Below are 16,684 nucleotides of genomic sequence, written 5' to 3'. Positions count from 1 at the left end.
ATTTTATACCTCATACTCCCCCAAATAACTATGCTAAACAGAGTTCATCGAGCTAGTGACCCCCTCCTCTCCAAAGTCTTGGTACTGATACGATTCTCCAAATAGTTCCTTATTTTTCTTTAAATAACTTATCTGTTTTCGACGTTTCTTTTTTTAATTCCTCTCAACCCTAAATAGTTCCTGAGTGCGTGCCTATATCTTGCCCTATTCCTTTAGTGAAGGTATAGAGAATTCCGGCGTAGAGCTTGGTAGTTATCTGGTAATCAAAATATTAAATTGCTCAAAACTTGTTTTGCTCTCAGTAGAATCGTATTAAGGGGTGTTAAACGGTATAAACCCCCTCCCCTTCCTGAAATATTCTTTGAATCGTGAATTGGTCGTAAAAGTGTAGGTAAAAAGACTATGTTTCGTTAAATACTGAGCAATGCGTATCTGCCTCGTAAGTTGGTCTTAAAAAAATGCAGATAAAAAACCCTTGACCCCCCCGGCAAAAATTTTCAGTAACCCCCCGATCAAAAACCCTTTTGACTGCCCGTTTGTTTGGCCTTAAAAAAATTATGTAAAAAGACCATTTTTCATAAAATACTGGACAATATATGTCTGCCTCGTAAATTGGTTTTGAAAATGCAGATAGCAAACCCTTGACCGCCTCCCCTAGGCAAAAATACTATCAGTAACCCCTCAAACAGAACCCGTTTGTTAGACCCCTGAACAAACATTATATCGTTACCCCCCTTTTCCACTCCGTAAGGAAAAATTATGCTGGTGACCCCCCTCCCGAACAAAAAATTACGCTGGTAAACCTTCTAACAAAAATCCTGGGTACGGTTCCAGCTCGTATTTGTTAGGATTGTTGGCAGCTGAAAATGGTAAATTATTGAAAATACAGCATTTCGACATCAGATCTAACTCTCATAACTTTTCCAATCTGCTTATAGATAAGCTTTCCTTTTTATCTGCACTTGGTTTCATGAGGCTAAAAAGAGTATTGATTTCTTGGCTAGACGGCTGCAGTTTCCTCCTTCTTTTCTCTTGGCAGGGAAAAATGAGAACTAGGGGTCCTTGATCTTTTATTTTTAATATCCATGGAAAAATGGTTACTTAATTTTGTTTCGAAGGCTTCAAACAATATTTTTGCTTTAACTATGTTTAATTTAGGGCCAACGTCTTTTAAAGTGATACACATTATCCTCTAGCATAAGGAATTTTTGATTATGCTTGTAATGTAGCCTTTTTGTGCGAATCTGAAAATGTAACCAAAATATTCCCATCATCCACAATGGTTATGTATTAAAGTTTGATTTTTTTTTTTTTTTTTGCTTGGGACGCCACTTATTCCGTAAAAGAAATTATTTTCCATAAACTGAGATCAGGGAAAAGATGCATTAGAAAAATTTCCTTAACGGTTAAACGTTTTGATATTTATTTCCAAGTATCTGAATTTTGCAATGAAAAAAAAAAAAAAAAAAAAAAAAAAAAAAAAAAAAAAAAAAAAAAAAAAAACACGGTCGAAAACTGTAATCAATCGAAAATTGTGACAGTATTTTTGAATTTAGAGTAACAGTTCAAATTGAATATCATAATTTAAGTTTTTGACAAAAAAAACCTTTTTGATATATGGATCAAGATTCTGTAAAATTTGCCAAAAAAAAGTGTCGGAACGTTTAGAGGCCTATACAAGTTTTCAACTGTTGTATTAATTTGAAAAAAAAAAAATCAGCAGGGAGTGGGAATATATTATTCAAAATCTAAAGGTGGAAAATTTCTTGTTTTTTTTTTCAATTTTGTCAATATTTTTACAATGAAAATACATCGAAAAGACATTTTCAACGGGAATACCCTAAAAAAGAAAATTTTCGAAAACTAGGTGATCGAAATTGAAAGTTTTGAAACAATTGCAGATTTTGGTGGTTTCTAATGAGAGTGTTCTAAATTACATGTGTGGTTCCCATTAATATTAATCTAAAAACTTGGTATATCAATTCTAGGCTTTTTCTATAAAACCAGTCTATTCAGTATAGGCCCATTAGGTTTATTTCCATATTTCCCACTTTTGTATTTTATTTAAGCACTTATTTTGGAACCGAAAATTAACTGCTAAATATCAGGCAACAGATATTGTTCTCTCAGTGGAAAAACTAAGTTCAAAATTAATTGATGAAGCGCCAATCCGTCCTGGTCCTAACAATCATTTTATCCGTCTCTTTTGCTAAATTGTTATTTCTTTTTCTTGTATTTGTGTTTTTGTGTTTTTTGTTTTTTGTGTTATTTGTAGTTCTTTTTTTCTCCTTGTACTCCACTTTTCCCCTTTTATAAGTGGATAAGAAATAAATTATTATTATTATTATGCACTAAATTAACATACTCTCTTAGACATTAGCGTAAATTTTTGCGAGGCCCTCCAGGACGAATTTCGCCCCCGAATTCTCTACCTACTTCAATAGTTTCAAACATAGTAACTTTTATGACAAGTTTTATCATGATCACATAATTTTTTTTGCCGTATACACTTTGCTGTTTTTATAGGTGCCTACAACTCAATTTGGCGTAATTCTACCCTCTATTGTATTTTTTTAGTTCACCTACTTTATGCTGTTTAATAGTGTTCCCTCTCCATGACTTTTATTAAGACTTACGCCAAAGTTCTTGGAGAGTAGGTCTGAAAAATTATCATGGCTGTATTCCAGAACCTTATTATCGTCCATTAGAATTAATTGTTTCTTATTAGCTGCATCCTACAACGGCTCATACCTGCAAATACCTCTTATATGGTCACACAAAGCAAAGTTGGCTAATAATTTAGCTCTTTCTGTAATTATAATACAAAGAATTGAAAATTTATTTTATTATCTAGAATTTTGGGACGCCAATAATTATGCAGTTGCGTTCTGGTCCAAAGAGTATGGGAAACTCATAAGAGTGGAAATTGGTGCTAGTGTCGCTAAAAAAAAAGAATTATCAACGCCATCTAGTGTTTAGCAACACTTAGTATTTTTTCAAGCTTTGAAATCATTTTTCTATCAGAAACTGAGATCAGACATTTATTAATACACAAATTGTACCAACTACACAAATTAACTGTTCTTATTATTACTCCTTTGTTCTGGACCTTATTACTCTGATTACAATTTGAGGGATTTAATTTGTGCCCAGTATTTCCTTATATGGACAACCAGAATTTTACACATGATATTATTAAGGAAAAGCCATATTCAAGGTTTGATAAGTAGTAATTAAACAAAAAAATTGATTGGATTTTTTTTTCTTTGCAGGTGGTGTTGATACACACACCCACTTTCAGCTCCCATTTATGGGCACTTGTTCTATTGATGATTTTTATTCTGGAACAAAAGCTGCCATAGCAGGAGGAACAACTACTATTAGTAAGACTTCTATCTTGTAGTACTGTTCTGCTATACTATCTTTTTACCGAAATGCAATAACGTATCCAATTTGGTGCATTTCTTTTTTTAACAACTAGCAACGTGGCGATAGTATTTTAAATAACGTTTCTCTTGGTTTAAGACTCCAAGAAAAAGGAGACAGAATGACAACTGTAATGATAATATTGTAAAGAACGGGTAAAATATTATAATAATTAAATGCAAAAAAATCAAGTTTTTTTTAACTGAAAGTAAGGAGCGACATTAAAATTTAAAACGAACAGAAATTACTCCGTATACGAAAGGGGTTGTTCCCTCCCCAACACCCCGCTCTTTATGCTAAAGTTTGACTCTTTCTCTCAACTCTACTTTTCAAAACAGTAAAAAAATTTAGCGTAAAGAGTGTGGTGTTGAGGAGGGAATAGCCCCTTTCGTATACGGAGTAATTTCTGTTCGTTTTAAGTTTTAATGTCGCTCCACACTTTCAGTTAAAAAACTTGATTTTTTATTTAATTTCTGAACGTTCTCAATTAATGCATGTTTTGATTTTCGCTCTCTGCCTATGAGTAATTAAAACAAAATTTGCATATTGATTTTTTTTTCGGAAGTTTTTAGTTCTTATCGGATGATTGTGAGAAAAAAGGAGTGGGGGAAGAGGCCTAGTAGCCCTCTTTGTTTACTTAAAAAGGCAACTAGAACTTTTAATTTTTACGATCGTTCTTATTTGTAAAAATATTCGTAACTTACAAATTAACTTAAGCAACGAACTTCTATATTCGTATGTTTTTATTACGTAAATGAAGTTGTTCGCCTCCCTCGTCAATACCTCGCTCTTTACATTAAAGCTCAAGTTTTGTCCCAATTCCTTAAGAATGACCCCTGAATCACAGAAGCTGTAGAATAAATAGAAAAAGTCATTCTATATGCACCACTTTGAATGTTTTTGGAATTATATCTTTGCCTATATTTAATAGATATATTATAGCTATTTGGTACAAGTTTTTTTTTTTGCTTTTCACTTTTTTTATTAAAATATTTTAACCGTTTTTGATAGATTTTCCTTACAGTTGTATATCAACTGGCAATGGGGTCAGAGAAATTGTTGAGACACAGAATCAGTAATAACTCCCTCCTTCGAATGGAAAACAACAAAATTTCAGGGTGGTAAGATGGGTCAAATCTTCAAAATTTTGTGTTTCAACTTTTTATCCAGAGAAGTGTCAAATTTTACCTCTGACTGTTGTAAAATGTTGCCATTGTTCTTATATATCTAACCTTTCGAGATTTTAATTGGGGGAAAGTTAATTCGGAAAAAATAGAAAAAATGAGGTATTTTTAACTTACGAACGAGTGATTGTATCTTAATGAAATTTGATATTTAGAAGGATATCATGTCTCAGAGTTCGCATTTGAAATTTCGACTGGATCTGGTGACATTTGGGGGAGTTGTAGGGGGAAACCTGAGATCTTGGAAAATGCTGAGAGTGGAGAGATCTGGATGAAACTTGATGGGAAAAACAAACAATATTCCTAAATACGTGATTGATATAACTGAAATGGATCCGCTCTCTTTGGGGGAGTTGGGGGGGGGGTAATTCGGAAAACTTAGAAAAAAATGAGGTATTTTTAACTTACGAACAGGTAATTGTATCTTAATGATATCTAAAATTTAGAAGGACCTCGTGTCTCAGAGGTCTTATTTTAAATCCCGACTGGATCCGGTAACATTGGGGTGGGGGCGTTGCAGGGGGAAACTGGAAATCGTGGAAAACGCTTAGAATGGAGTAATGAAACTTGATGGAAAGAAGCTCTTGGCTCTTATTTTTTTTTTTTTGCGTGTTTGTGAGACGCCTCGAACAAGCATGTTTCCATGTCTACATAAACGATTTTTTCGCGTTATTCAATTTTGTTTTGCGCACTTATTCCCTGATTGCTTCAAGTGGGATGGATACTAAGGTGAGAGTAAAGACAGTTTGTATACATATATATATATATATATATATATATATATATATATATATATATATATATATATATATATATAAATATATATATATATATAAATATATATATATTATATGTATATATATAAATATATATATATATATATATATATATATATATATATATATATATATATATATATATATATATATATATATATATATATATTACATATATGTGTTTATAAAAATAAACTGTAACTGCATACAAGGGCATTACGATAAAGTAAAAAGAAAGTATTGATAGCATCTTATCTATTGTTTGTTTTGCTTAAATTGAAACTAGGATCTGACATTTTGTTTGCCTTGTTTAAGTCCGGATACAGCCATTTGAGAACTAGTTACTAATTAACTTCCCTCAAACTAGGAGAAATAGGCATATTTCATGCACCTCTTCCGTGATTAGACAGTTTATCGTTGTCACGAATGTCAATAAGAAAGCTAGTCGGCTTCTTAAACCATCCCCTGTTCTAGTTATATCTGATGTTGACACGCAAATCCATCGGTTCCTTTTCTTATGTCCGCACGCGCAACCTGGCGGAATCTGTAAGGGAAGGTGCTGACAGTTTGACAGTTCTTTTTTTAAGTTTCAATTACGTGTCAAAATGTTTTAAAACTGGCTTTATCAGCTATGGTTCATTTAGACCGAAGGCTATGTGTAAAAAGATGCGAAAGTGCCATCTCATAAAAAAGAAGAAGAGAAAACTAATGATTCAGTGGGGGTGCTCTATGGGCGCCAAGGTACAAGAAAATTATTTTTCCAAGTGTAAGGAATATTTTTATTATTATTTGTTTTTGCAATGAAAATACCAAAAGAGATCTTTTCCAAAATCCACGGGGGCAATTACCCCTGTCCCTTATTCGGCAGTCATGGGATACTCAGAACTGTCTTATACGATTACAAAGACCTGGATACGTTAATAGCCAAATAATTCTCTAATAATTATGGAAAAAGAGAGAATCCAAAAAACGATTTGTTTCCTTGGAACGGTTTCAAATTTGAATTTGGGGATGCCCCTTTGATGGAGCTCGTTTCGAAGAACTGTGTGGTCGAACACGTGTTGGAGTGCAAATCAATTTGTAAATCTTAATGAAAAGCCATTTTCGATTAAATGTGAGGTTAATATTTGTAACACAATTATTCACTGATTTCCTCAAATTATCCAGTGTTGTCAGTGGCGTCCATTTATGGAAAATAGAGGAAGAGGGCAAAAAGGTATTTTCAAAATCTGGGGAGTTTAGGATTTTATTTTTTCAATAAAAATACCAAAAAAGGCACTTTTCAAAAACTAGGTCGGAGACAAAATAAATCTAGGGGGCAATGTCCCCCTATCTTAATTGACGCCACTAACCAGTGTACTCGTTGATTAATTTTTTTTTTACTATAGCCTCACTACTAATAAATCAACATAACAGGAAAGTAGGTGTGACCTACCTAGTTTGCTGCAATATCAGTTTTAGTACTGAATAGTGCAGAGTAATGCTAGAATGCCGGCTTGTTTGCTTGGCAACTTGACCCTTATATTGCCTTTTAGGGATTTTTTTCACCGTTCAAACAAAAACAGCCATCTAACATTGCTACAGAATTTCTGAATTTCTCTAACAAGTCAAATATTGTTGGAGGAAATTGTTGAGGACTTTCAAGTTCGATACGCAAAAACAGATAACATATCAAAACTGGATGACTTATTTCTAGCATTGGTAGAGAGTTTAGTAGGACTGCTAATAATTTTTACATTCAATGAATTCTTAGCGTATATTTTTTTCCGTTCGTCGAAGGAAATTTCGCCCGATTTGACCCTATAAATAATCCTCGAAATTTTGTAGGTTATTTCCAAGCCTATGGTTTTTATGGAACTTGGTATTCATCAAGTGACATATTGCGATCGCATATTCTGTCGGTCTGTCTGTCTGTCGGTCTGTCCCGGTTTTGCTAATTTGGGCACTTCAAGGTAAGCTAGGACGAAGACATTTGGCAGGCATGTCAGGGACTGGACCAGATCAAATTAGAAATAGTCGTTTTCCCGATTTGACCATCTGGGGGGGGGAGTGGGGGGCCGGTTAATTCGGAAAAAATAGAAAAAATTAAGTGTTTTTTTTTTAGAACGGGTGATTGGATCTTAATGAAATTTGATTTTTTGAAGGATATCGTGTCTCAGAGCTCTTATTTTAAATCCTGACCATATCCGGTGACATTGGGGGAGTTAGAGGGGGGAACCCAAAATCTGGGAAAACGCTTAGAGTGGAGGGATCGGGATGAAACTTGGTGGGAAAAAAAGCAGAAGTCCTAGGTACGTGATTGACATAACCGGAACGGATCTCCTCTGTTTGGGGGTGTGGGGGGAGGGTTAATTCTGAAAATTAGAAAAAATGAGGTATTTTTAACTTACGAAGGAGTGATCGGATCTTAATGAAATTTGAAGTTTGGAAGGATATAGTGTCTCAGAGCTTTTATTTTAAATCCCGACTGGATCCGGTGACATTGGGGGAAATGAGGGGGGGCCTAAAATCTTGGAAAACGCTTAGAGTGGAGGGATTGGGATGACACTTGGTGGGAAAAATAAGCATAAGTCCTAGATACGTGATTGACATCACCGAAACGGATCTGCTCTCTTTGGGGGATTTGGGGGGGGGAGGGTTAATTCTGAAAATTTAGAAAAAATGAGGTATTTTTAACTTACGAAGGAGTGATCGTATCTTAATGAAATTTGATGTTTTGAAGGATATCATGTGTCAGAGCTCTTATTTCAAATCCCAACTGGATCCGGTGAATGGGAAGTTGGGGGGGGGGGGACTTAAAGTCTCGGAAAATACTTAGAGCGGAGGGATCGGGATGAAACTTGGTGGGAAAAATAAGCACTGGTCGTAGATACGGGATTGACACAACCGAGACGGATCTGCTCTCTTTGGGGGAATTGAGGGGGAGGGTTAATTCTAAAAAAGAAAAAGAGGTATTTTTAACTTACGAAACAGTGATCATATCTTAATGAAATTTCATATTTAGAAGGACCTCGAAACTCAGATCTCTTATTTTAAATCCCGACCGGATCCAATGTCATTAGGGGGGGGATTGGAAATCTTGGAAAACGCTTAAAGCGGATAGATCAGGATGAAACTTGGTGGAAAGAATAAGCACAAGTCCAAGACAGGTGACTGACATAACGGGACCAGATCCACTCTCTTTGAAGGGGTTTGGGGAGTAATTTGGAAAAATTAGAAAAAATAAGCTATTTGTAACTTACGAATGGGTAATCAGATCTTAGTAAAATTTGATATTCAGAAGGATTTTGTGCTTTAGAACTCTCATTTCACGACCAGATCCGGTGACATTGAAGGGAATTGGAGGGGGAAACCGGAATTCTTGGAAAACGTAAAAATCGAGGTATCTTACAAATGGGTGATCGGATCTTAATGAAACTTGATATATAGAAGAATCTTATGTCTCAGATTCTCTATTTTCAATTCGAATCGGATCTGGGGACATAGAGGGTTGGAGGGGGAAACAGAAATCTTGGAAAACGCTTAGAATGGAGAGATCGGGATGAAACTTGATGGGAAGAATAAGCACAAGTTATAGATACGAGATTGACATAATTGGTACGAATCCGTTCTCTTTGGGGGTGCTGGTTTTGTTAATTTGAAAAAATTAGAAAAATTGAGGTATTTTTAACTTAAGACCGGGTGACCGGATCTTAAATAAATATGATATTTAGAAGGAACTCATGTCTCAATCCCGACCAGATCTGTTCACATTGGGGGGAGTTGGAGAGGGAAACTGGAAATCTTGAAAACGTTTATAAATATCGTAGATATGTGACTGACGTAACCAGAGTGGATGCGCTCTCTTTGGGGAGTTAGGTGGTGGGGTCCAGTGTTTTGGCGAGTTTGGTTCTTCTGGACGTGCTAGGCCGATGAAAATTGACAGGCGTGTCAGGAAGCTGTACAAATTGACTTGACAAAGTCGTTTTCACCGATCCGACCATCTGGGGGGGGGGGTTGAAGGGAGAGGAAAAATTAGAAAAATTGAGGTATTTTTAACTTACGAGTGGGTGATCGGATCTTAGTGAGTTTTGATATTTAGAAGGACCTCGTGACTCAGAGCTCTTATTTTAAATCCCGACTGGTATTAAGCCTCTGATTTTCCTTTTAAAGCAATCTATTGATTCTTATAATTTTGCTAGAGCTCATACCATATGAGCTCTTGGCTCTTCCGACCTCATCACAAGTGCCATATGAGCTCTTAGCTCTTTTTAAATTTCCCTTCCAGTCATTACATTCCTTTGAATTTGTAGGTAATATTTTTCTGTTTCCACCATTGATGAATTACAAAGGCGATTTAGGGGGGGAGGAGGGAGGGGCACTCTCTCCGGGTTCAGAAACTTTGAGGTGTAAAATTTCAAATATATCTAGAGCATTTATGATCATTTTGTAATTTTATTTTTATTAGAATAAAAGTAGAGGGCGTTGTTGACAGTAAGTATAAGTAAATTGAATCCGAAATTTTAATTTTTCTCATATCTTTTCCCATATAAAGTAAAAAAAAAAAGTGAGATTTGAATATATTAATTTTTTTTAGCGAACTAAAGTTTTGTTAATAAATGAAAAGATTGTTAAAATTTGAACTGAAAATTTTGGGAGACATGGGGGGGGGGGTTAAAAATATAGAGTTCCAAATAGGGATAGGTCTTTTATTAGATATTGAGACAAATCTATACAAAAGCTCTTGTTATGTAGATGACATAGTCATTCATCATCATCAGTAGAGTAACTAATATATTAAATTAAAATAAACAATAAATAAAGTGAACAAAACAATAACTTTGTGGTCACAGCAAGTATCTGGTCCGTAGTATTTCTCTGACAGGGATGGACTTGAAGCCTGAGGCTCTAAAGAATAACCGCATTAGACATAATTTATGTAACTGGTTTACCTAGCAACTAGATTGAATAAGAAGAATGACTAGTTATAATAATACTTAATACTCAGTAATCCCACGAAAACGATAAGAATGAATTTTTTACTCGGTGGAATGAAATTGGTCTTATGACACGTGTTTGGTTAAAGTAAGTCGGACGAATTTTATCACACGAACAGAATTTTAATGAATCAAAAAGAGACAAATCTACTATCCTTTTTTCTTGTGACACGCGCTTGGGTAAAGTAAATCAGACTCTTTTTATAATACTAACCGAATTTTAATGAACCAACAAAGGGACAAATCCACTAGCTTTTTTTTCTTATGGCATGCGCTTGGGTAAAGTAATTCGGCGAACTTATGTTCATCAAGAATCAGTTTTGCAAAACGTGACGCTATGAAGAATGTATTAAAAATAGGTTACGAGATTTTCAGAATTTATGATTTCGTAAGTGTACCACGATGCTGCTTTAAGTGCAGGTCTCCTGATCACTTTATCAACGATTGTACCAGTCAGGTGGAAAAATGTGCGCGCTGCGCCGAAAATCACATTTTTTCGAAAGATGCGCCCTGTACAAATAGACCTAAATGTGCAAACTGCGGCGATTCTCATACTTCATATAGTCTAATATGTCCTGTGCTCAAGTCTCGTATTGCGACCGCTATGAAAAAATGATGTCACAAAAATTCTCGGTTATTTCGTACAATATAAATGGAACACGTCAAAAAGAGCACGTCATTGACGAACTTTCGAGCAACTATGACATCGTTTGTCTTCAAAAGCATCTTTTATCTTCAGATAATACCAATTTGTAGAAACGGAGTGGAAACCATATTACTTTTGTGAGTGCTGCAAGATCTACGTTTGGTAGACCTTCCGGAGGCCTCGCCTGTATACTGAGACGTAGCTCCTTTTTAATCACGACGCCTGTGCTTTTCCATAGTGACGAAAACCTCTTGGCCGTGCGAATTGCCGATTTAATACTTATAAATGTGTACTTTCCTTGTGATCGTAAGTCGGTTCAATCACTGAATAAGTTTGCCAAGACCTGTAGTGTTTTGAAAAAAGTGACAGAATCCGCATCATCTCTCGGTTATCAATTTGTTGTTGCCGGGGATTTTAATGCTGATTTACTGATTTCAAATATTCGGTCTGATATGGTTTTCGAGTCTTTATCTGAGTTTAAGCTAGTGGATAAGAATCGTCTGTTTTCTTACATCCATCATTCTGGGAGCCTTACTAATATTGATCATGTTCTTTGCTCTCCTAACTTGTCTGTTTCGACTGTTTCTGTACATGAAATAGAAAGCGATATAGACCACCTACCAATTTCCTTCATGCTTGATATTTCTCTGTCGCAAGATAGTTCTAATAGACGTGGGAATCGTAGATGGTTTACCAGACGAAATTGGAATAAGGCTAATTGGGCTCTTTATATTTCTACCCTTACAGCTTTTTTGTCTAGGATAAAAGTTCCTTTTCAGCTACTTCAGGTTGAATCTAAATTTGTAAATGATAAGAATTTTCTGAATAAATATTATTTTGATATTATATCATGCATGAAGGAAGCTGAGAGGGTGGCTGTTCCCGAAGGACGTGTTAAATTTAATACGCGGAAGCCTGAATGGTCTTGGGATACAAGTCTAAAATCAGTGAAAAATAAAGCCAAATTTTGGCTACGTATTTGGGTTTCTTGCGAACGACCACGTAGCGGTGTAGTATTTCAGCTTAAACAGAAAACTAAATTAGAGTATAAAAAGTATTTACGGTCTGCAAAATCTAAAATTTGCAAATCCCCGTCAAGTAATTTCGATTGGAAAAATGTGGTAAATTCAAATAAAATCGATGACTCTTCATCAACAAGTAGCCCAATTAGTCCTGTTGCTTGGTGCAAATGTTACGACCAGATTTTCAACACTATAAACCATTTTGTTCATGCTACTTTCATGAGGTTTCTTATTTCTGCGCTTCCCATATCACTCCGCCAGAACCAGATCCTCCCAGTTAATTTAGTTTCGGTGGCACAAGCTATAAAAAAGCTTAAGTCTAGCTCTATTGATTGTGATGGTATAAGTGTCAAACACCTAAATGTTGATTGTCCAGCTCTAGTCCAACATTTACAATTTCTGTTTCAAATGTGCTGATGCACCTCGGTTGTGCCTGAAAGTTTTTTGTGTGGAATAGTTACTTCGATCCTGAAAAGAGGAAAGATTCCGACTGAGTGTGCATCTTACAGGCCAATAACGGTTTCCTGCAATATAAGCAAAATTTTTGAGTATCTTCTCCTCCCATCAATTAATTCTTCGGCATATTTTGGTGAAAATCAGATTGGGTTTTCAGCTAGGGTAGGTCGCCAGCAGGCTCATCGAGTTTTGGCTACTGTTCTTACTGAGGCTACTAAAAAGGGATTCGAGTTACATTTATGTGCTTTGGATCTCTCCAAAGCCTTTGACACTGTTACGCATTCCCAAGCTATCTTTTCCCTTTTTAGTCACGGTGTCAACATATCGGTAATTTTTCTTCTTAGATATTGGTATTCAAATTCCTTTTTGCGGATTAAAATGGATATGAGGGTTTCAGATAGTAAAATTCCAATACGGCGTGGATTCCGGCAAGGTGCTGTCCTCTCCCCCTCTATTTTCAAACTTTGTATATCATCTGTCCTTTCCTCTATTCCACCTACTTGCATCCTTAATTCTGTAAATATTTCTTATCTTGCCTATGCAGATGATATTCTTTTGATCAGTAGAACTAAAAAAGGGCTCTCTTTGTCTGTTTCAACAGTAGGATCTAAACTTCATGCGATTGGACTTTCTCTTAATCTTTCAAAGTGTGAATATCTTTCATTTAATAGCAATATCACTACTCCTCTAATCTGTGGATCTTTTTTTATCCCGTCGGTTTCTTCATTTCGGTGGCTGGGAATTAACGTTAGTAAAACTCTAAAATCCTTACGGACTCTCACTGTTGCTGATCGCAAGAAGAAAATCCAATTACGTTACTCTAAAATTGTTGCTAACCGAGGTAGATACAATAGAAAGTCTCTTGCTAAATTATATTCGGTTTTTACAGATCATTCGGTTTTGTTTCTTTCTGGTATTTACCCTATTTTTCATAAAAAAGATTTCAGTTCAATTCGTTCTTATTATTTCCGGTTTTCCCGTTTTCTATTGTATCTATTAATCATATCTATTTATAGTTTCCCGGATATTGGGTCGAAGCTCACTGAGCTTGCTGGCAAAATACCCCAGTCTACTTATAAGTATCTGCCGGCCCACGGAGGCCTTACTCGTTTGCTTTAGTTTCTCATTTTTCTGTTTTGTGTAGTGTTTGTTTTGTTTCTTTTATTGATACTCCGCTTTGATTTTTTGTAGCGGGTCAAAAATCAATTATTATTATTAGTTGCCGTGACATTTTTAGAGGGAACTTATAGTCATCCATGTCCCATGTCAAAGGGACCCCCGATAGCTCTCTTCCAAATTTTTGTCCCCACGCCCGCCTTTTTTGGACTCAGAATTTTTTGGAATCAGAATTTTTTGACTTAGAATTTTTGGCTAATGTTTTGTTTTGCACAAAGCACGATGAAGGTACGTGTCATTGAATCAAATGTGTGGTTCAAAATGTTTTATACTCTGTTTTGCACAAAGCTCTATGAAAATAAGTGTCATTGAATCAAATGTATGGTTCAAAATGATATTTACTCCGTTTTGCAGTCATGATATACCAGATATTGCATGCTAGAGTCTCAAATAGGTGAATTTGGTTTTTACCAAAGTCCGAGAGAGATGAATCGGATTCTTTTTTGAGTTAGAGACATGTGAAGTGGGTACTTATCAAGATTCAGTCAAACACAGAAACTACTACCAGCTTTAAAGTGGTATGCTAGAGTCTGATACAGATGAATTAGGTTTTTAACGAAGTCCGAGAAAGATGAATCGGATTCCATTTTAATTCAAAAATCAACGGACACGGACTGAATCTTGATAATTTCCCTCTTCATATGTCTCTAACTTCAAAACTAATCCGATTCATCTGTCTTAGACTATAGTAAAAACCTAATTCACTCATTCCAGACGCTAGTGCACCCCTTGTGAGCTGGTATTAGTGCATGTGTCTGATTCAATCAGGATAAATTCCCCCTTCGTATGTCCCTAACTCTAAAAAGGATTCGATTCATTTCTCTCAGATTTTGATAAAAACCTAATTCACCTATTTCAGACTCTAGTATACCATTTGTGAGCTGGTAGTAGTGTCTGCGTCTGACATAATCTTGATAAATTGCCACTTCATATGTCTCTAACTCTAAAAAGAATCCGATTCTTCTTAGTCAGACCTTGGTAAAAATTTTATTCACGTATTTCAGACTCTAGTATACGATATCTAGTATAGAATGTCTGCAAAACGGAGTACATATAATTTTAACCATACATTTGATTCAAAGAAACATATGTTTATCGAGCTTTGAGCAAAACAGAGTACAACACATTTGAACCACACATTTGATTCAAAGATACATATCTTTATAGAACTTTGTGCAAAACAGAGCACAAAACCATGTCAACCACACATTTGATTCAAAGAAATGTATCTTCATAGAGCTTTTTGCAAGACAGTGTTCAAAACATTTTGAACCAGCTTCTTTGAAAATTCCAAGTCCTAGAAAATTCCAAAGTCCAAAGAATTCTAAGTCCAATAATACTTAGTCAAAAAAAAGGAGAGGGCAAAAAGTTGGGGGACAGGTATTGGGAGTCCCTTGGAGGTGGGACGTGGATGACCATTAATTCTTTCTTAAAAAAAAATCTATAGCAATTGATCCATTGGTTAATATAAGTTTGCCGGTTTACTTTACCGTGGCGCATATCATAAGAAAAAAAGTAGCAGTTTTGTCGCTTTTAGAATCATTAAAATTTGTTTTTTTTTTATAAAATGCGTCTGATTTACTTTACCCAAGCGCCTGTCATAAGAAAAAAGGGGGCAGCAGATTTGTCGCTTTTTGATCTATTAAAATTTGGTTCGTATTATGAAACGCATCTGATTTACTTTTCTAAACGCGTGTCATAAGAGCAGCTTCATTCAACCCAAATAAAAAATGTTATTACATCCTATGGGTAGTATTCATACTGCTCAACAGGTATGGAAAAAAATCCAAAGCAGTCTGTAGCAGAATTTGACAGAATTCCAAAAGCTGCAGATATTTTTGCAGCACAACTCATGTTTTGACAGTTTTTAGGGCACTTGGTATTTATCAAGTGACATATAGCGATCGCAAATTCTGTTGGTCTGTCTGTCGGTCTGTCTGTCCTGGTTTTGCTAGTTTGATTACTTCCAGATAAGCTAGGACGATGAAATTTGGCAGGCGTATCAAGGACCAGACAATATTAAATTGGAAATAGTCGTTCCCCCGATTCGACTATCTGGGGAGGTGAGTGCGGGGACGGTTAATTGGGAAAAATTAGAAAAAATTAGGTATTTTTACCTAATCCGCTCTTTTGAGCGGATCCCTCAACGGGATCCGCTCTTTTTGGGGGATTTGGGGGAGGGTTAGTTCTGAAAAATAAAAAAATTAGGTATTTTAACATACGAAGGAGTGATCGGATCTTAATGAAAGTTGATATTTAGAGGGACCTCGTAACTCAGGTCTCTTATGTTAGATCCCGACAGAATCTAGAGTCATTGGGGGAATTTGGGGGGACCGGAAGTTTTAAAAAACGCTTAGAGTGGAGAGATTGGGATGAAACATGGTGGGGAGAATAAACACAAGTCCTAGATATGTGATTGATATAACCGGACCGGATCCACTCTCTTTGGGGGAGTTGGGGAACCTAATTCGATAATTCGGAAAAAATTAGAAAAAATAAGGTATTTTAACTTACGAGCGGGTGATTGGATCCTAATGAAATTTGATATTTAGAAGGATCTTGTATCTCAGAGCTGTTATTTTAAATCCGAAACAGATCCGGTGACATTGGGGGAGTTGGAGGAGTAAACCGGAAATCTTGGAAAACACTTAGAGTGGGGAGATCGTGATGATAACTGGTGGGAGAATAAGCACAAGTCCTAGATACGTGATTGACATAACCAGACCGGATTAGCTTCTCTTTGCGGGAGTTGGGGAGGGGGTTAATTGGGAAAATCAGCAATAATGATGTATTTGTAACTTACAAACGGTTGATCGGATCTTAATGAAATTTGATATTTAGAAGAATCTTGTGCTTTATAGCTCTTATTTTAAATCCCAACCAGATCCGGTGACATTGGGGAGAGCTGGAAGGGGAAACCGGAAATCTTGGAAAACGTTAAAATTGAGATATCTTTATCTTACTTGTGGGTGATCGGATCTTAATGAAACTTGACATATAGAAAGATCTTATATATCAGATG

The 16,684-nt window shown here is 35.7% G+C and overlaps 1 protein-coding gene across 4 annotated transcripts in view; it reads left to right on the top strand.

Moving 5' to 3' along the window:
* LOC136034528 (dihydropyrimidinase-like) overlaps positions 1–16,684 on the top strand; it is a 255,283-nt gene that overhangs the window by 179,284 nt on the left and 59,315 nt on the right. For all 4 annotated transcript variants that reach the window (XM_065715755.1, XM_065715756.1, XM_065715754.1 and 1 more), the window contains one exon: positions 3,273–3,383. In XM_065715755.1, coding sequence (XP_065571827.1) covers positions 3,273–3,383 — 111 coding nt within the window. The remainder of the gene's footprint in view (positions 1–3,272; positions 3,384–16,684) is intronic.

Source organism: Artemia franciscana, chromosome 13, assembly GCF_032884065.1.
Source record: "Artemia franciscana chromosome 13, ASM3288406v1, whole genome shotgun sequence".
NCBI classification, from domain to species: Eukaryota; Metazoa; Arthropoda; class Branchiopoda; order Anostraca; family Artemiidae; genus Artemia; species Artemia franciscana.
The sequence above is the reverse complement of the archived record's forward strand: the minus strand, read 5'-3'. Positions and strand labels throughout refer to the sequence as shown.